The following is a 21,540-nucleotide window of genomic DNA, read 5'->3' on the forward strand; positions in this document are numbered from 1 at the left end:
ACAGTGAAAAAAAGGTTGTACACCCTGTTCTAGAACCCAGGACCATCTGTACTCTAGGCCTAGTTACTTAACAGTACAGATTTTACTAATCAGTCTTAAGGTCTCCCTGTTAACCGCCACGGTTATGTGTGATGCCCATTAGCATTAATTGAATGTATCCGGTTTCTATTTTTGGCTGTTTGGGTCCTGTCTGCTTCTTGGGGGATCAAGTTATCCAGTTTGAACACTGCTGTGCTTCGTACAAATGAGATAAGCACAGTCAAACCTGGCATTCATTTCCTCCATTCCCATGATTGCACTAAGCGCCTAATCATGCAAACACTGGAGCAAATAAAAAAATTAGACTAACAAAGACAGAAATGGAGAAAAAGAAAAAAAGGAGCAAGTAGCTGAAATGAGGAAAATCAATGTATGACATATACACAAGAAATGATGGCTCACATCAGGTATGTCTACATAGATCTGGATTTGAAGTTTCACTCCAATGCACCTTCAGAACACAGCTTTGCAGCAGAGAACTGAACTCAATCTGCACACAACCAACTGCTACAGCATCTACAGTGATATCAAACCATACAAGTGTTACTTGTACATTTATTATGTTTGGATGTAATGCACCTAGTGATCACACAACCTGTTATGGCAGCTGCTTCCAAATATACAGCTCTGTCTTACATTTCTGTGTTTGTTGGCTAATCTTCATTTATGTGACAAGTAAAATGAGACATGTAGCATGTAGGCCATTGTATATCACTGGCCTTCAAATATATGAGGGTATTACATGGAAATAATTTCATATGCAGTTGACAACAAATGAAGGCCAGGTTGGATATTAAGGAATACAACCTGTGAATTGTGTGCTGCTTACTTACTTTTCCAAATTTACATCTAACACTTTGAAGATCTAACCTGACACACCCAGTGGAAGTAAGGCAGCCTACAGTGCTGTTGTGTTTTCCTTCTCCCAAACACTAATCATTCACAGTTGCAATCCATTAAAATCAAACATTGAGGATGCCTGCACTCTCCTTACATCTCCTACATGGATCCAAGTATTTGGGATTCAGCAGTTCTAATGAGTTCACACCTCATCTGCATCTTCACCATGCTAACAGCTGTGAATCTACACCATATAAAAAGCCAACCATGTAGCTAGGCAAATTGATGGTGAGGAAACTTGTTTATGTTGGGAAGACTGCACATAAGCTATTTCTTTAGGCTACATATGTACAGAGGAGTACTGAACTTCAGAAGGTATGCTTCCATTTTGTCAGCTACATACTGCATATGCTGGAATGTATGTAAGAAAAATCTGAAGCAAAGGTCTGCATACTTTATTTGTATGCATTAGATACAAGTGTACTGATTGCATGGGCATGTTTGCCAAGCCATTTCAGAGGTATACATGATTGCCAATACACAAAATGGAATGGTGTGTGATAAATATGTGCAAATGTTTCAGGGACAGTTCCTTTGATAGCACTTAACTTTTCAAAGATGGTTTGTTAGCAAAATGCGTCATTTACCTGTTATTTTGGGAGGGAGCAAAGGTGAGTTACTGTTATTGCACAAACAAAGGTACACTGTTCTTTTGTGGGGGAGCAAAGGTGAGTTACTGTTATGCCACAAACAAGGGTACACTGTTTTTTTGAGAGGGAGGAAAGGTGAGTTATTGTTATGGCACAAACAAGGATATGTTGTTCTGGTTACTTTCCTTGTTTTGTATCCTGCCTGTTGTTCGTATTTCACATCTGTAGAGTGTTGTGTGTTTCTTCAGGAGGTGATACTGAGTGGCTACCTTTTCTGTTTTATCTGGAAACAATTATTTAGTGGTTATGAGATACTTATGTGTATTATCCTTCTGTTGACATTTAGGACATCTAGGAGTACACCACACAGGTGCGTCACTCCTAAGAGACCGCCCTTCACCAATGCTGAGAACCAGGTTATAGTGAATGCCTTTAGGCAATATGGTGCTTTTCTGCTGGAAAGGGAACTGGGAGATATGGCACTTAAGATGCAGATTTGGCAACAGATAGTGGATGATCTGAATGCTATGGGTGGCCATGGCAGCACATGCAGGCAGTGGCACCACAGGGTCACTGACATGATCACATCTGCACGGAAGAGAGCAGCTGCAGTGAGCTGTGAATAGATGGTTACCAGGGGAGGGCTTGCTGGAGAAACACCACTAACACCCAATGAAGAGTTCTTGGCCAATATCAGGGAACCAGACATCTCCCAACAGAGTGCAGTACAGCTTGTGCTGGTTGTCTGAACAACAGATTCAGAGACAGTAAGCATGTCCCAGGAGGAGCTTCCAGGTAGGCTTTGGTATCTCATCACATGAATACTGTTGTGTAGTAAAACAGTTGTAATCAATAACTTACTTTTGTGTCACATGTCTTTTTTGGGGAGGGGAACTGAAGATTGCAGCACTTATAAGCTTAGGTTGCAGTTGTCATCCATGTTCTTGTTGAAAGTATAGTGAATGGACATATAAAGAGGTAAAAGTATTACTCCCTCTGTTAATGTTAATTGTGATGATGTTGCTCTTACCTCTTGCTTAACTTCTTCCAGAACCATCTGGATTGCAGAGAAGTACTTCATCTGCAGATGGTAAGCCAAACATTTTTATGTCAGAATTGCTGAGCAGTTTAAAGAAATATTTTGGTGTGTGCTGTTGATGTTAGGCCTGTTGTGTGTATTGCTGTACTGTCTATAATAGTGGCAGCACTGTTACTTTGTTAGCATATACTGGACTATAATAGTGTATGTATTAATTTTTTTCATGTGTCTTTTGCATTTTATCATAGGTGATCATAGCAGTGGGAGTGTGGGCCCTCTGCCGCCTGATGTCAGTGTATCAGCAGACTCTGATGATGATGGCCAAACCTAGCCACATTTGGGGGGTGTAGAAGTTGAATCTGACAATGAGGTTGACATACAACCATCCCGTGCAGTTCCATCAGACACAGCCAGTAGGCCTATGCCTAAACATTCCAGTGATCCCTCAGATATTGGACAGGTGGAGGGAGAGGTCATTGATCGGGGAAGTGTGGCTACTGTGGCTTCAGTGCCTGTTGACTTTGGCTGTAGCCAAAGTGTGGTGAGATGCTACACAGGAAGGTTGATAAGGGTGCTCAGAGGGGGCCTGCTGTCCCTCCTCCACCTGGTGCAGGTGTCTCTTCCAATGCCAGTCAGTGTATGTTTAGGGCCATCATAGAGGCACAGGCATATTCCCATAGGTCCTCCAGACAAATGCTCAGGGTTGTAGAAGTGGCACAGTCTGACATGTGTGACTGCCTCCACCAAATTGCCAATTCTATGGATCAGATGAATGACGCATTGGAACGGTAGGTGTCTGTGATGGACCAAGGGATGTTTGTCATGGAATGAGCATTGTCTGTGATGAAACATCTGCTGGGAGGAGAATGACATCCTCATGGGCATAGGTCAGCCTTATCCTTTAATGTCAGCCAATGCGGCCCTGACCAATCATGCTCTCATAGTGGTAGCATTCCTATGCCCCATCAGTGAGTGTGCTGCCCACACCCAGACATGGCAGACATCAGTCACATTCAGGTAACAACACTACATCTGACCATGGGCGTGAACATGCCAGTGCAACTCCTGGCAGAGTCAGTTCTTGTGGTCAAGGATGAAAACAATGAACTGCCACCTCTGCCATGCATGGCTCACACCTGTCTGACATACCAAGATGTAGAGCCAGCACAGAGCTTGGCTGTGTTCATGCAGAGACTCTCACACCAATTTCACCTGGAGGATCCTACAGACACAGATGCACAACAGTTACTCATCTGGCCTCACTGGCCATTTGTTGGTTTATCCAAATGTCTGCTAGCTTCTCTTTCTTACTCACACACACTCACTGACCTTTTGAGTCAGCCTAGGCTTCCTGCCACCCCACACAACACCCTGTGCAATTGATGACAACTGTGGCATATCCCTGTTTTCTGTCTTTTGGATTCAGGGATACATAAGCTTTGTGTCTAATGCTCAGGGTGCATAGCTAACTTAGTGCTTAGTATATCTGCATTTGTGGCGTTGAACTGGTAGTTGCAGCCTTGACTTATATTGGACTTGGAAAGTTAGGCAGCTGATAGCATCACCATTTCCCAGCTTTATAGTGAATGCTCGTGTGTGGGCTGTGAAGACAGAAACTGCAATGTGTATCATTAGTTTCTAACTTCTCTCTTTAATGATTTTCCAGTACAAATGTATGGTGCTAAACTGAGGGCATGTAGTGATCATTTTTACTTTTGTCAGGTATGACTGTGTAAATCTTTGATGCCTGAGGCCTACTACTTAGTAATGGCCACATATAAGTGAAATAAGTCTCTGCTGTCACATGTTAAGGTAATTTCTATACAAATCTCTCACCTTTTAGTTGCTTACTGTGCCAACTAATGAAATACAAGTATATGCCACACATTCCTATTATCAAACAATGCATTCCAAGTTCATGATTTACCTTGTAAATGCAGCAATTGTCATAGTTTTAGTCTGATGCAAGCAGTGGCCTGGCATCAATGTTACTATATGTATGTGAGTAGGAGGAAGGTTTTAGGCCCCTAGATGATGGGTGTGCTATACGTTGTTTCTTAGCCAGTGAAGGGCATACTGAGCATGCCTACATCTGCCTACACCTACAGCAGATGGTAGTTCCCCCTGTGACTCCTCATCTGCCTGTGGCTGTGGTGGCCTTAGCCTTGGTGGTGGGATGTGTGCCCCTTCCCTTTGCTGATCCTGCTGAAGCTGTTTCTTCAGGATTATGTTGTGTAGCATGGCACATACTGTGAACATTTCTGTACACATCTGTGGATTGTACTGCAGGGTTCCCCCAGATGTATCTAGATGCCAGAACCATGACTTCAGCAGCCCAAACACACACTCTGTGATATTTCTGGTTTGATCGTGAGCCTCGTTATGGCATTCTTCCATGGATTTGTGTGCATTTCTGATGGGTGTCATCAGCCACAGTTCCATACCCCCCCAGTAATCCCCCTAGCAAACATCTGGTACAGTTGGGAGATGTGATAGATATGTGAATCATGGTAACTGCTCGGGTTGCCAGCACACACAGTCAATATGATTCCCTTGGCATTACACACAACTGGGCAGTTGATAGAGTGGTAGCCCTTTCTGTTTATGTAGAGCCTACCCTGTTCCCCAGGTGGTGCCTTCGTTTCTATATGAATGGAATCTATAGCACCCAGTACTTCAGGGTAGTGTGCTACATGGTGGAACTCTTGTATATTTCTGCCCCTCTCCTCAGAACTACATGGAAAATATATGTGGTCACTGGCATGTTGGAGCACAGCATTCAGGAATTGGTGGAGGATCCCAGATGCAGATGCCTGTGACACCCCCTAGCATGTCCCCTCTTGGTCTCTGAAAGCAACTTGTAGCTAAGATTATAAGGGCTACACATACCTTTGTCTCTACTGAGATGGGTTCCCCTTGGTTAGCTCTGCTTCTGAGTTGAGGACAGCAGAGGTCACAGAGTTCCTGTAGTGTGTCCCTGTCAACCCTATAGCGCTCTACAATTTCCACATCATGTAGGTTGTGAAAAGGTGAATAGGGCCTGTGAAAACTCTTCTCCTTCTCAGCCTAGGCCTGTTAACAGCAGCAGCATTGGCTCCAGCCTGTTGCACATACAAATGAATTAAAGCAGCAGCAGCCCCAGACATTTTGTCCGTGTAGACTCCTTTCTGTTTCTGTATTCCAGAAGTTTTGGAATCCACAGGAAAAACTAGCATGGAGTCTACATGGATGCTTTATAGCTTGTTGAATAGCTCCACCATGTTGGATTGGTTGATTAGCATGCAAATTAGCATGCCATGGTGTTTACCTTGTTTCCTCAGGGGTGTGTGCCTCTACACAGCTCTTAATTAATATAAAATTCATTGCTATCATGGTAAAAATTGACCATGTAGAACTTATTGAATCCCCTCCCCGACTATCTTTCTTGTAAAGAAAATAAACTTAATAGGATTTTTTTCAATTACCCTGCAATAGGTTCCTTCATCTGTAAGTAAAGATGAAGACAGTGAAACTTCCAGCCTGGAAATGGGCAGTCCCTCCTCTTTGCGATGCTTTTTTTGGGTGTAGTGAAATCTAATAGAGTTCAGATTTAAATCCAGCCACATCAAAGAGTGCTAACAGGATATGTGAGGAATAACTGGATTGACAGTGTTTGTATAATACTAAGACATACCCTTCACCTAGCTCCCTTTCTTTATCACCTCAGAGTACAAAGATTGTCCCATTAGCAACTTTTTGATTTGATCATGGATCAGATCAAGGCTGATAGAAAAATATGGTAAAATGTTTATAAATCCAGTGGTTTTGTTATCAGAGCCGTAAACTATGTAACTTGTTTGGTTTTGTACTAAAGATCCATTTTAGAAGTGGTTTAGGATCCAATTCAGAATTTACCCAACAGTGATTCCATAAGACGATTAAATAGGAATATTGCTGCAGTGAACAAATATGGAAGATGCACACTGAAGTTTGCTTATGATGAGGCAGAGTATCTTCAGTATCAAATGTTATGGACAATTTTGAGAAGAATTGTATATGTCAGAGCACAGGTGTGAGCTGAAGGTGGCAGAAACAAGTTCTTACATAAACCATTTACCTATGGTAACACTGTTTGGAGACCGCCAATAATGTTTGTGCTGACCTTAAAAAAGAAAGAAGTGGCAGCAAAGAATGACAAACATATTTCTTTTAAGGAACCCACATCACCGTTTCAAAACACTTTTTTATCTCTAATAAAAAGCAGGCTCACTGCACTTCAAGATCGGGAAGAAAAGGTAGATATAACCTGAGAGCCTCTAAATAGCTACAAGTTTTCTTCCCCTTCCCAGTGCCATTTTGAGGCAGCTTTCAAAGTTGCTGATATGGCAGAAAATAACCACAGGCAAATGGATTTGATAGACATTAGGTTAGGGTTATCTGGTGGAGTTTCATCAGAAACCTTAAATGCACAAATTCCACGACAGTACACTCTCAATTAATCAACTACTGCTGCTAAACAGGCAATATAGTGAGAACTGTCAAATTAAACAGGACAAAGTTCCTGTTCCAAACTGTTTCAGGTTCGGAGGAGTACTATATGATGAGACCAGTTCTAGGTTTGATTAAACTTTTTCATCTCAGTTATAGGTATATCAGAGGTGGTACAGATCATAAAACATTCTCAAATGCAGTTTTTGTTAAAGCATTTAACTTCATTCTTTATTTACTGTGTGCAGTCCAGGATAACACAACTGTTATAGGGGCAGCTTATTGCTCTGTTGTGGAATAAGTTACCAACTAATTTAAAGTGACTTCATCTTTGAACATGTTTAAGTTGTCACTGGCTGGCCTTGCTGCTCCAAGAATGGCTAGTGTAATAAAGTAGGTACTCTCTTCTTCAGAGTCCTTTGGCCTTGAACAGTGTTTAATCTTACTGTGATGACAGTAACAGCACTGTCTTTATGATTATCAAAAAGCCACATACTACAAGATTGTACTTTTTATTATATGTATTTCTTTAAAATTAGAATATCATTCCTATAACTTTAATTTCTCACTGAGGAAAGTTCTTTTTATTCATGACATATATTAACCAATTCGCTAGCAGTGATAAGGCCTTTTCTACTACATTTACAGACTGTTCAAAGAATATAATTCTAAACTTAAACTTCATAAGCTTTGTGGATCTTCTCCTTATTTTGAGATTATCACCCCATACCTTCAGTGTGAGAAAAAAATGTATGCCTTCTGAAATTCCAAAAACTGTAATTGCTGTAGTCTGTGTAGTGGATCTGTAAGTGACAGTGTGGGGTCAGGGTATTTACTAAATATGAAATTTCAGTATCTTACAATATTCTCACTATACTGAGGTATAGCAGTCTTTTAGTAATGTAAATAGTGAAGACTTGGGGGGCGATAGCCCCTCTGAGTGCAGCAGCAAGTTTCAGACCTCATGATTTTTACTTGGATTGCATCATTTTTCAAATGTTGGAACTTGCAGACCTACAGCAAACACTTCTGATAGGAAGCCAAAAAGAAGACAATAATGACAGAAGGCAGGAGGGACACAATGGTATAAACAGATAATCATTTTCAATAAACTGAAGGAGTAAGGGACAGATTTTCTTCTTCACGTCTATGACTTTGTTTCTTTTATTTTTGAGTGTTGATATGAATATTTCCAAGTCAACTCTCACTCCTAACTAAAACAAGAATATGGAAACATTTTTAGTACATTTAATATAGAATAACTTTCACTTATAGATGTGGCAAACACTTTCCACTTTGCAGTAGTGTTAAGTTGGAGAGTTATGAATCCACAGTGTGCACGTGGCAAAAAAATTAATATTTTTGGGGTAAATCAAGTGAGATTGATATCCCAGTCAGTTAGTTCCAGGGCTGGGGAGGGACAGATGTGGACAAGTCCACATAACAGCAGGAAGACAGTGGAGTCATACTTCACCTAGGGCTTTGTATTGTCTAAAGCTAGTCTTGATTGTATGTTGTGTTGCATTCTTCTCATATCTTAGTTTGTGGTCATTCATTGAAATTTTCTAGCAGCCAGTAATAAACACATTAATGTACGTTACAAGTTAACTGTGCCTTGGATCAAGATGATAAATGATTTTTAACAAGATATTCTTAGGTCTGTTCCCATTTCATCAAAAATCTAATCTATCCTGAGACTGTTCAACTTTAGGTAGGTTATATTAAATAGGTCACAAGCTGAATCCCTCTCTGTGGCAGGTGTAAGGGGTATTCCTGATTTCATCCCCATCCATAGATATATATTTATATTTATATATGACTCAGTGAAACAAGCTGTCATGGAAGAGCATCTCATTTTTCATCATATACCTTAACTGATGAACCTACATATGTACACATCATCTTCTGATGGTAGCCCATCTCATATTTGCCTTATTGCATATTCCTTAGAATGTACAAGTTAAATCAGCATTTTATCAAGGAAACTCTAACAAGAAGTGCACATTTGCCTCTTCAGTTTTCTAATTTTCATTTCTCATAGATTCTAGATAACCTAAAAAAAGGCAAGTACCATTTACGTGTGAGGCCCGTAGATGTACCTGTCGCTGAAAGAGCATCATTTAATTACTGGAAAACAAGGAGGTGCCACAAGAAGTCAGCAGAATTTCCCATTAAAAATCCATCCTTCACAGGTAAACCACTTCTTTTATCTTCATGTCCAAAGCTGCCCAGGATACAGCTTGTCTATATTTATTTGTGTCAAAATATACAATAAAAAGATACTGTGGTCTGTGTCCTACACTTGCTAAATGCAGCATTCTTGACTTTGTAGTAAAGACATTAGGCCTTGTTTTCAACTAAATGTTAATGATATACTAGAATAATTTTTCCTGCCAAGCAGAATTTCACTTGTATGCCTCTAGGAACTGTATACTATTTAGAATTAGTCTTTACTACTAATGTTATTTCCATGTTCCTGTCATCACAATAATTTGCTTGGGTATATATCCACACTCTAGTGGGTCTGTGGTCCTGTGGCCAGTCAGAATTCCTGAGCAGGTGCATCAGGTACATGAAATGCAGCCTGCCAATCCTTCTTGTAGTTAGATTTGTATTAGTGAACATTTCCGTTACCTGGATATGTGTTAAAACAGAAATGCTGTCCTTTGTCCTGTGAAGTTCTTGGAATGCACATTACTTCCTGAGTCGTAGTCCAAAATACATTTGCATATTTTATTTGGCAAAATGTGGTATGTTTTGTTATTCTGGTAGACATTTCCTTCTTAGCATTTCTGTAATACCCAGGGGAGCTCTATGTTTGCAATACATGATAGAAATAAGTTAAAATGCCCCAATTGTAGTTATTACTTTTTCTCTGGAAAATAGGTATCGCCATAAGTCTTGTTATATCTTGTTTTGCCAGATTTCTAAAAAGTATCTTTATCCACTGTTCCAGTCTTTGCTTGCAGTGTCCATTTTTGGGAAAGTGGCAGTAACTTGCTAGGTGACTTTTTTTACGTTTTAAATGTGACTGGTCGTAAGAAGTTGTTTTATAGTTTGCCCAGACTTCAGCTATTCATGGATTTTCCTTTGAACCAAGGACCCTGATATTCCTTTTCTTGCAGCATACTCTGGTTCTCAGTTGGATTTTTTGAAAGGTTATAGTTTTAGTAAACATTTATAATAAAACATATGTTTATGTATTTCTTGATTTTAACTACATCAGAATGTGTTGTGTGAAAAGTATGATAGCAGGAGGGTGGTTCTACATGTGTAAAGTTAAACAAAAGAGTGAAGAATATTCCCCAGTAATTCACAGTGTGATTGTTGGGAATATAAAGCTGTATGAGGTGATAATGGAACTTATTATAATGTGAAGAAAATAATAATGACAGAAAAAAGGAATGTGAAAGGGGAAGAAAAGTGGTTGAAGAAACATGAACTTCGAGATGGAAGCATCAGTGACCGAATTTTGTATGTGATATAGAAAACACAGGCAACATAGCCCAGTTTCTGAGAGGAGAATATTCCTGAGACTAGGTCTGCCCAAGGATTATATAATAGAAACAGTAGGGCATTGCATGGCAAGTAAGAAATATAGGAAAATATCAAATATTTTGGTAATAAGTAGAAAAACGTCATACAACAACATGGAGGAAAAGAACACAGAAGTGAATAAGTACAAGTTCTTGACAGTTTGGAGGCTGATCCTGCCACCCTCATACTTAATGTGAATTATAAATCTATGGATAATTCTGCTTCTGTTACTAACAAAATAAGTTTTACAGAGGTTGGGGTAGTATACAAACACACTCTTCAACAAAATGTTCCAGGTACAAAAGTGTCTGACGGTAATAAAGTAATTAAATGGTAAGAAGGGGAAGTTCTTTGGTAAAGAAATGTGACAGGATCTTAGGTCATATAGGTAGCAATGATTTGGACAAAGTAGATAGTGAAATGTAGCTGATCAAATAAAACACCTAGTTTCCTTTATTTCAGAATACAATTTTTCTATTTTTGTGAGCAATGTTGTATGGGTGGTCTGAATCCACATATAGAAATGAGGGTCTGTATGGAGTTAATGTTTACCTGTGGAATGTAAACATATGGAGGTCTGTTGGACACCAAACACTGTTGGAAGTAAGTACACACTGTGAAAAGATTGAGTACATTGCTCCCCAGTAAGGAGTAGGATATTAGCCACATGTGCCTTTGGTGTTCAGATAACACACATGACTTTCAGATTGAAATACTTGATAAATGCTTCCAGTAAGAAATATCATTGTTTCATACAAGCTATGGTGTGCTTTGAGCGTTCTACTCGAAAAAATTGGTTACGAAAAATCTACCCTTTAGTGGGAATTTGCCATTCTCCACATTCTACCTTCTGGTCTCTCCGAGTGGAAATATAAGGTCCTAATCCCTATTTTTTTGTTAATCAAATACTATATTTCTTTAAATTGGAAAAACAGGCACTCTTTATCTTGGGGAGGCTTTAAATCTTTAGCTATTAAACACCTAAAAGCACAGAAATACCTGTTCCACAATATAAATCATAAACCAATAATCAAAGAAGTCTGGAGAATCTTATTTGATCACATATTAAAATGATTGTATGCTACTTTATATATTAATACCTTCTAACTTGCTTTACCTGTTTTACTTTTAGTTGGGCATTGTATAACTGTATATAGTTATTACTGTATATATGTTATTTCTGTTTTGTTTCATTGTCTCAATGTCTTTTCTTTTTACTTGTGTTTTTTTATAATGTGTATTGTTAAAAATTGTTTAATAAAGAGAATTAAAAAAAAAAAAAAAAAGAAATATCATTGTACTTTATACAAGTGCTATTAGCCTGAGTAGTAAATATGGCTTCTGGAACTTGGAAATGTCTAATTCCAACATTGACTAGATGTCGTTAAAGAAATTTTGATTAAGCCAGAGGAATGGTTAAAATGGGTTAAAATATATGTATAACCTTAATCTACGTACTTGAGTATGTTTTTATCAAGTGCTCAAAATATAACCTTCATTATCTGAAAACTGTTTTTAATCAGTCTCCACTGTTATTGTAATTGAGTCTATAGGTCCCCAAAGTATGTCAAAAGATTTGACTAAAATAGTGAATTTCTTACATTGAACAGATTGTAGGGGATTTTAACATACCCAGAACTGACTGACTGAAAGGGAGAAGTCAGTAGTAAGGAAATGATAATCATACTAACTAGCTGTAGTAGAAATGGTCATTTGACACAGACTGTTAATCTACAAGGATCAGTAACATTTTTAATATAGTCTGCATGAACAAATAATACTTTCACAGTATTTATAATTGTACCCACCATTACCATGACATAATCATTCCATTACCTATTAAAATTTGGGGTATAAGGACCAAAATTTGTTTTGGCATCAACCAAAGATATAGTCTCAACATCAGAATATATAAAAAGCTTCAGTGAAATTTGAAACATGGAAGTAAGAAGGAGACTTAGTTGGTCTGATAGCTTCAGCAGGATGATTTAATATCAGGGAGAAACTACTCACCTGTAAGTTTCCAGCGAAAAATACATTTGTAATATAGTGCTGTAGGTATAAACAATACCAAGACAAAACTACTAATAACTAGGGAGAAAAGCATTTCTAGGTTGTGGTTTGTCATAACAGCAGACACTTCAAAACAAAATATAACACCATATGCAAACCGGTAAACAAATAGTTAAGACAGAGAGCAGCTTTTCTGGAAATGATGGCATCTAACAATAAGGATGACAGACCACCCTTTTCAGTTATATAAAAGGGCACAATATAAAGAGACACAGATGATATTGGTTACCCAAGATATTATAGCATTTAGTGTCCAAGAGAAGCTAGCGTTGCATTTTCAATAACTGAATGGAATTTTGATTTTTTTCTGTAAGTAACACAGGTACAGATAGTGTGGAACTTGCTGCCACTGGAGAATCATTAAATGAAGGCAGCCTAATATTTTTAATGAGATCCTTTACATAACAATAAAAGCTGTTCGTCATAATGGAAACTCAAACAGGTATTTGTGTACTTTAGCAAATATTCTGAAAGAACCATTAGCACTTCTTTTGAAAACTAGTTTTAGGGAAAGTACCATGTCTGATGATAAGAAATAAGCTTATAAAACTGATCTGTAAGAATAAGGGAGAGAAGAGCCTTGTGGCCTACAACAGGCCTATTGATCTCTTTGTCAGGGCCGGGAAGATAATGGAGATTCTACTATTATAAAGGGACAAATTCAAAAAGTAATCATTTAATGTTTACCTCACAGCATGCTTATACTCGGAACAGATCCTCAGCCACAAGTGAATTAGCCTTTTACAGAAATATAACTTTTACCTTGAACTTAGAATTTCAGTAAGTCCTTATGTACTATCTAACCTTGTAAAATTAGGTTGTAGATCTAATTTCCTAGTTACACAATTGGTTAACCCAAGTGATTACATTATGAATGGGCAAGCATCAGTTATGCAGATCTCCAGGGATTGACCTGAGTTTTGGCAGCTGTGTTTTCTACCAAATTTATGCAACTGCCATAACATTATGGAGGGTGCAGTCTATGATATTAGTATGGAACTTGAAGAAGACAGTTGTTACTGATTACATTCATTCAACTGCCTTTGTTTTTATTTATCTGGTAGATGATCTTATTGTTTTGATAATCTGTGCCTTAATCACAGTCAATGACTAGCACATATTAATTTTTTTAAGATTTATTACACTTAAGTGTGGTATATTGGGTAATGGATATTGCCGATTATTTATTTGCCATTGGTTAACCGGGTTTGTCCAACTGAGCCAGTGGCCCATTTTCAGTGGAGACCTGAGGAGAAAATCTCCAAATACATAAAAATAACATTGTTCAGAAATATATACAAATATAGGTTAATCACATATTGGTACAGTTATGTAACAAAGGAAAATATATGTCTGTCAAACAATACTAAGACTCATTAAAAAACATAATAATAGTACGACATATAAAAAAAGAGAAACCATAGAACCCTTTCTACTGAAGCTGCTTAGGACTAGGTTCAGGGGGGAGATTACAGGGGCATATCTTGAGGTGGATTAGGTATTGTCTGAGTGAGTTCTTAAATTTGTTGGTCTGGGGTGTGCTTCTTAGAGTCAAAGGAATCTTGTTCCATAGGATGGCAGAAGAGTATCTGTATAGGTTCTGTCCTGCATGTTTGTTAGGTTTGTGAATTTGTAGCAGGCATTGATCAGAGATCAGTCGGGGGTATATAGTGTGACTAGTGAGGAAATACTTGGACAGGAGGAGGGTTTATTGATAATGGAGTGGATTATGAGGATTTGGGTAAGTTTGAGGTGGTTAGGAAACTCAAGCCAGTTAAGTGGCTTGAAGGCCAGACAGTGGTGAGTTTTGGCTGGCAAATTTGTAGCAAATCTGGCCACTTTGTTATAGGTGGATTCAAGTTTGGAGAGTAGTGTAGACTGGAGGTTAGTAAAGATTTGTGAGTTATGGAAGAATTTGGGAAGGAGGTAGGTATTGGCTAGTGTTATTCTAGATTCTGGGGTGAGGAATTTTTTGTTTCTGTAAAGGATACCAAGCTTTTAATGGGTTTTCTTAATGCAGTGATGAATGTGAAAGTTGAATTTCAGCTGGTCATCTTTGTTTACACAGAGGAGCTTAGTTTTATTTTTTTGGAGCTGTTATGGTAATGTTGAGAGAAGAGATGGTGAAGGAAAATTTAAGAGGGTAGAATGATTTTGGGAGAAAGAGTAGGAGTTTTGTTTTTTTGGGGGATGACTATGAGCTGGTGTCTTGTTAGCCAGGTTCCTGTGAGGTTGCCATTTATATTCTTTAAAGTGCATTGAACCATTTTGGCGTAAATTGCTGAATGTGTTTAGTTTGTTCCACTTGACTGTATAATTCCTTAGTGTATTGTAATATAGCTAGTGGCAATACTTAAGGCTTAAATCTTGATTATATATTCTTGGTGTGCAGGCAATGCACATTAGATTTTATGAATTAAGCAATTCAAGACTGATAAACAGACCTACTCTATGTATTACTAATCGTATCACTTGTCTGCAATTTATACTTCTTAATGTTTACATTTTCTAACTTGAAATCTGGGTGCATTTCAGTGGTGGGTTTTCATAGGGTGCAATCTTCACCTCTATCAGTCAGAGTGTCTATCCTCCAGTGCAATACTTAATTTATCATTGTCTCCGTACCACAAAAATATACATTTTTCAGGTAGCAGAAGCACCTGGGCTCTTGCTCAAAGTCATCAGAGTGAGTACATTTCAGTGTGTAATACCATCTGCCACCCTACAAGAATAGTTTATTGAAACAGGCCTATGCTGCAGCTTTGATAACTTCCTAGGGGATTCATTGTTGGCATGTAGGACTTGTAAATGGGCTTATAGTCTGAAGACCCTTCTTTGTGCTCTGCTGTATAACAGCAGACCAATATATAACCAGTCTGATAACTCATCACCATCAGTCCCCTTTTTCATGCTTTCTACATGGTGTCAGAGTGTCACATCAACTGCCGCCACCTCTCTCAAATCAGTGTTACTCTCTTACCTTCTTCAGCAGTCATGCCTGACTGTCGCAGGTCTTCTCTCACACAGTCCATCCATCTCTTTGCTGGACATCCTTATATCCTCTTGTCTTCTTATGTTATCTCCCAAATATTCTTCACCAAATCTTTTGTTTTCCTACAAATGTGCCCAAACCACAGTATTTTGTTCTTTGATCTTCTCTGCAATTGGAGCTACTTTGGCTTCTGCTCTGATGTCATAATTTCTTTCTGTCCAATAGTGCACATCCTGCCACCCATCTCATGAACTTTTCCATCACCTGTAGCTTCAGCAACTGCCATGCCTTCACTGCCTAGTTTCTATACAATACAGAAGTACTGATAACACCACTGTTTTGTACAACTTACTTTCCAGCTTCTTTAGCATGCTTCAGTGACATACTGCCATGGACGCCCTGTACCAGTTGGCTTCCTCATCTATCCAGTTGTGTTCATCATAAGGCCTGTCTTAAGCACATCATCTCCATCACCTCACCTCCATCACTTGTAGTTTTCTGAACTGCTCTGCTTTCACTGCCAGGGTTTCTTGACATTTCTGGTCATGTCACTGTTTTATACATTTGCTTTTCAGCATCTTTGGCATTCCTCTGTCCTACACTACCTCATTTAGACATCCTTGCTCCTCAACCACCCCTCCCAGATTCATGAAGATGTTAATCTATTCCACTATTTCCCTTGTTTCAAAATTTTCAGGTTCTTTTGATTTCTCCATTTGAAATGACAACTGTTTTGTCTGTAAGCTGGTTAATTCAATATGCCTTCAAGTTTGCATTGTATTCCCCTGTCATTTGCTGAAATTTCTGTTCAGAGCTTGCTTGTCATGCCACATAATCTACATACAGCAGCTTTATTGATCTGCCCCCTCTAATGTATTTGATAATGTAGACCATCACCAGTATGCACATCAGTGAGCTCAGAGATGAAGTCTAATGCATTCTCAATTCCACTGGGAACCCCTCTGTGTGTCAGAACACTCTTTGCACTTGTGTCATTGGGTCCTGCTACACAGCCTGCACTAATTCTACCAATGCTTCTTGGATTTCACACCATCACAGTACTAGCCAAATCAGCTTTCTCAGGACCTTGTCATAGCCTTTCTCCAAAGCTAGGAATGCCCATTTGCACTCTTTCTTCATCTTTAATTTCTTTCTTCACTGTCAGTCATGCTGCAAACATTGGCTTGGTTATGTTGCTTTCTGATCCAATCTTACATTCTACTACTCTGCATATTTGTTTAACAGTCACCCTCTCCAACACTTGCATGCAGTGAAACAAGAGTTTGATATCTTTGTACTGCTCACAGTTCTTGTACACTGTCACTGAAATGCTTATATGTTAAGTTGTCAATCTCGCCTTCATTCTTGCTGGATGGGTTCAGAGCCGATCCTCGGCTCCGACTCGGCCAATACTAAAGTTCGAGAGCTAATTCCACCGGCTCGAGGCTCCCCTACATCCCACAATGCTAGGCGGTAACTACCCAGATCTCGTTTTCCCGTTTAGCTGCGAGGTGCTTTCTTCTACCGGCTCTGGCAGGTTAGTGAGTTTTTTCTAGTTAAAAAACTTCAAATATCTACCCCTATCCTTTTTATTTAGTCTAGTTTATAGTAAGGGTATCCTTTTAGTTTAAATTGGGTCTCCCTCATTTTTGTATCCCCTTTTTTATTCCTTTTTAAGTTCTAGGCCTTTGGCCCACTCCCCTTTTTCCCTTTGTCATTCAGTGTGATTGGGTTTTTCCTTTTGGTTAAAGGGTGCGTCTGTGTGTTGTGTCTGTGTCTTTTTGTATACAGTCTCCTTTTCTGGGATGTCTAAAGACTCCAAGGTCTCAGGCTTCAAGAAGTGTGACTCATGCTGTCAGAAAATGTCTCTGACAGACGGTCACACTTCTTGTGTCTATTGCCTGGGACCTTTGCACCTGCAGGACTCCTGTGCTGTTTGCCATGCATTCAGCCCGAGAGTCCTGCAGGAACGCAAAAATAAACTTATTCTTCGAGGCTTATTAAAGCCTGAAGGCCCCTCAACCCAGTCTGTGTCGGGGAAGCCTTCAAAGACTTCCAGGCTGTCGGCTCCAGCTTCAGAGCCATCCGCTGGGAGCATTAAGGCTCCGCTACGGCTGGAGTCGATGTTTCGAAGACTCAACCCATTACCTCGGCTCCGGCTGGAGCCGAGGGTGCTAAGACTCAGTCGGCTCCGATAGTTTTATTGGAGCCACCTCCTAAGAAGAGGTAGAGGTCCCCTTCCATCGGCTCCATCCACTCGGCCCCGGGATCCCCTCTTCTGTCGGAGCGGAGCCATAGGTCACATTCCAGGCTGTCCGACCATGACTTTCACTGTCACTGAAATGCTTATTTTGTAGTCATCTGGGATCTACCTTTCTCTCTGCACTGCTATGAGTACCCTTAGGAGACATTTCTCTCCTGACTCACTCAACGGCTTTATCATATTTTTCTGTGACCTCATCTGAGCCTGTTGCTTTCTCTGATTTCATTTTTCTTAGTACTGTTCTTACTTCTTCTAGAGTAGGTTCTTTTTCTTCTTTCATCGTAGGTTGTGTCTGGGGCAGTACAGCTTCTGTGGGGTTTTCATCATTCACAAGCTGCTTGAAGTATTCTTTCCATCTGCTTTTGATGTTGTGCAGACTCCTGAGCAGCTTTGTCGCCATCCCTTACAAATGGGGTCTAATTACCTTTTTCTTCATTCTGTCTTTGCCTTTTATCTTGATAGAATTTATCTGTGCTATGTGCTGGTTCACTGTGCTTGTTATCCATGCCTCACATGTGGATCCGATAACTAACATGTATGATATGTAACAACTGCTTATCATCTATGCCTTATATGTGGAATATATAGCAAGTCTGCTTAGTGCCATGCTTTCCATGTGGTATTGATTACCAACATGTACAATATGTAACAAGTCTGCTTATTATCCATGCCTTACATGTGGCACAAATTGCCAACATATATAACATGCAAGCCTGCTTTTTATCAATGTCTTACATGTGGTACTAATTACCAACATATACAGTATGTACAGAGTCTGCTTATTATCCGTGCCTTACTTGTGGTACTGATTACTGGCATGTACTATATGTAACAAGTCTGCATATTATCCATGCCTTGTATGTGGTACGAATTACCAACATGTACACTATGTAAAAAGTATCCTTTTAAACCATGCTTTACATATGGTACCAATTACAGACATGTAAATATGTAACAAGTCTACTGCTTATTCATGTCTTACATGTGGTACCGATCACCAAGATGTACAGTATGTAACAAGTCTGCTTATTATCATCCATGCCTCACACGTGGTACTGATTATGAATTTGTACAATATATAACAAGTCTGAGTATTATCCATGCCTTACACATGGCACTGATTACCAGCATGTACAATATGTAACAAGTCTGTGTATTATCCATGTTTTATATGTGCTACCGATTACCGACATGTACATTAGGTAACAAGTCTTTGTATTATCCATGTCTTACATGTGGTACTGATTACAATAATGTACAATATGAAACAACTCTGGTTATTATCCATACTTTACATATGGTACCAATTACCGACATTTACAAAATGTAACAAGCCTGCTTATTATCCATGCATTACATGTGCTACCGATTACCACCATGTATAATTCTTAAGTCTGCTTATAGTCGGTACCTTACATATGGCACCGATTGCCAGCATGTACAATATGTAACAAGTCTGCTTATTATCCATCCCTTATGTGTGGTACTGATCAGTGACATGTACAATATGTAACAAATCTGCTTATCATCTGTGTCTTACATGTGGTACAATAACAAGTCTTCTTATTATCCATGCCTTACATGTGGTACCGATTGCCTACATGTGCAGAATGTAACAAGTCTACTAATTATACGTGCCTTACTTGTGCTACCTATTACCATCATGTATAGTGCATAACATCTGCTCATTGTCAATGTCTTACATGTGGTACTGATTACCAATATGTGCAATATGTAAAAGGTCTGTTCATTATCTATGCCTTACATATGGTACTGATCACTTGACATGTACAATATGTAAACAAGTCTTCTTATTTTTCTCGTCTTACATGTGATACTGATTACCATCATGTGCAGTATGTAACAAGTCTATTAATTATCCATGCCTTACTTGTGGTACCTATTACCACCATGTACAATCTGTAACGTCTGCTCATTATCAGTGTCTTACATGTAGTACCAATGATCAATATGTACAATATGTAACAAGTCTGTTCATTACCCATACCTTACAGGTAGGACCAGTTATCAACATGTGTGATATGTACCAAGTCTGTATGTTATCCATGTCTTACATGTGGTACCGATTACCAACATGTACAGTATGTAACAAATCTGCATATTATTCGTCTTACATGCGGTACAGATTACCAATATGTACAATATGTAACAAGTCTGCTTATTACCTATGTCTTACATGTGGTAATGATTACCATCATGTACAGTATGTAACAAGCATGCTTATTATCCATGCCTTATACGTGGTACCAATTACCAACATGTACAATATGTAACAAGTTTACTTATTATCTGTGTCTTACATATGGTGCTGATTACCAGCAAGTAGAATATGTAACAAGTCATCTTATCATCCCATTTCTTTCATGTGATACTGATTACCAGCATGTACAATATGTAATGTCTGCTCATTTTCCATGCCTTATATGTACTATCAGTTACCAACATATACAATATATAACAGGTCTGCTTATTATAGAACAGAAGCACTAAAAACGAACTAGGCACCAGGGAAAATAATAAAATTTTATTGACAGTTTTCATCACAAATTATTAATGACTTCTTCAGAATACATATCCTATTCCCACAATTTATTTATACTAACGTCAATCAACACCTTGCCATATGTAATGAAGAGGTATACAAATTAAAAATATATATATATTGAACATTTAAAAAGACAAGACTCCCTTGTAATTATATTATAAACATTGCTAAAAAAGCCAAAATTTTAACTAAAAAAACAACAAAATTGATTGTACATCCAATGATAATGTTAATAAATCTCCAACATGAAATCAATGAAACCTTTGTATACGTTATATATAATTCCCATTACAAACAAAAATCAGCCTTTAATTTCAACAGGCTGCTTAGAGAAGCCATTTCATTAAGTCCTGGATTAGTGGTGGCATTTACTCTCAATTGCCATAATAATTCTTTAAATTCTAGCAAATCATCTATAGAATCACCTCTCTCATCCACAATAAGATGTTTGCAAGACTGTAAACTTAAAGTGGTGATCTGCGTGAGTACTGATATGTTTTGCCAGTGCATTTTTCAAATTGCATTTCCCAATGTCATATAAATGCTGGTATATGCATGTTCTAAAGGTATTCTTAGTTTTGCCAATGTAAAAATTAGAACACACCTGACATATACCTGCATACACAACATTCTTGGTGCCACAATTATTGATGTTAAGTTGTCTATCTCGCCTTCGTTCTTGCTTGTTGGGATCGGAGCCGATCCTCGGCTCCAACTCGGCCATCTTCTATAGCTCGAGAGCTGTTTACTGGTTCGAGGCTACCCCTTATCCCATGATGCCTAGCACTAGCTACCCAGATCTCGTTTGCCGCTTCAGTTGCGAGGTGTCATTTTTCTGGCTCAGGCTCATATAAAGTTTATTTATATAACTTTTTTACTAGAAATAGTCTTTTTCCTAGGGTTTTTTGTTAGTTTTAGTCTTATACTTGTGTTAGCTAGTGTGTATTTGTAGCTTCCTTTCCTTCCCTTTAGAACTCGTTTAATTTAGAGAGTTCTCCCCCTCCCCCCCTCCTTATTCCTGTCAGGTTAGCCGTTTAAGTTAGAGGCTTTCCTTCTATCTTCCTTATAGGCTAG

General features: G+C 38.7%; 1 protein-coding gene across 1 annotated transcript in view; it reads left to right on the plus strand.

Annotated features, from left to right (window-relative positions):
* Positions 1-21,540, plus strand: part of KCTD19 (potassium channel tetramerization domain containing 19) — a 955,229-nt gene that overhangs the window by 87,080 nt on the left and 846,609 nt on the right. Inside the window, 1 exon segment of the mRNA XM_044079536.1 lies at positions 9,077-9,227. Within this exon segment, the coding sequence (XP_043935471.1) occupies positions 9,077-9,227 (151 nt within the window).

The sequence above is a fragment of the Protopterus annectens genome, chromosome 8.part0 (genome assembly GCF_019279795.1).
Source record: "Protopterus annectens isolate FY-2018-M chromosome 8.part0, PAN1.0, whole genome shotgun sequence".
Taxonomy (NCBI): domain Eukaryota; kingdom Metazoa; phylum Chordata; order Ceratodontiformes; family Protopteridae; genus Protopterus; species Protopterus annectens.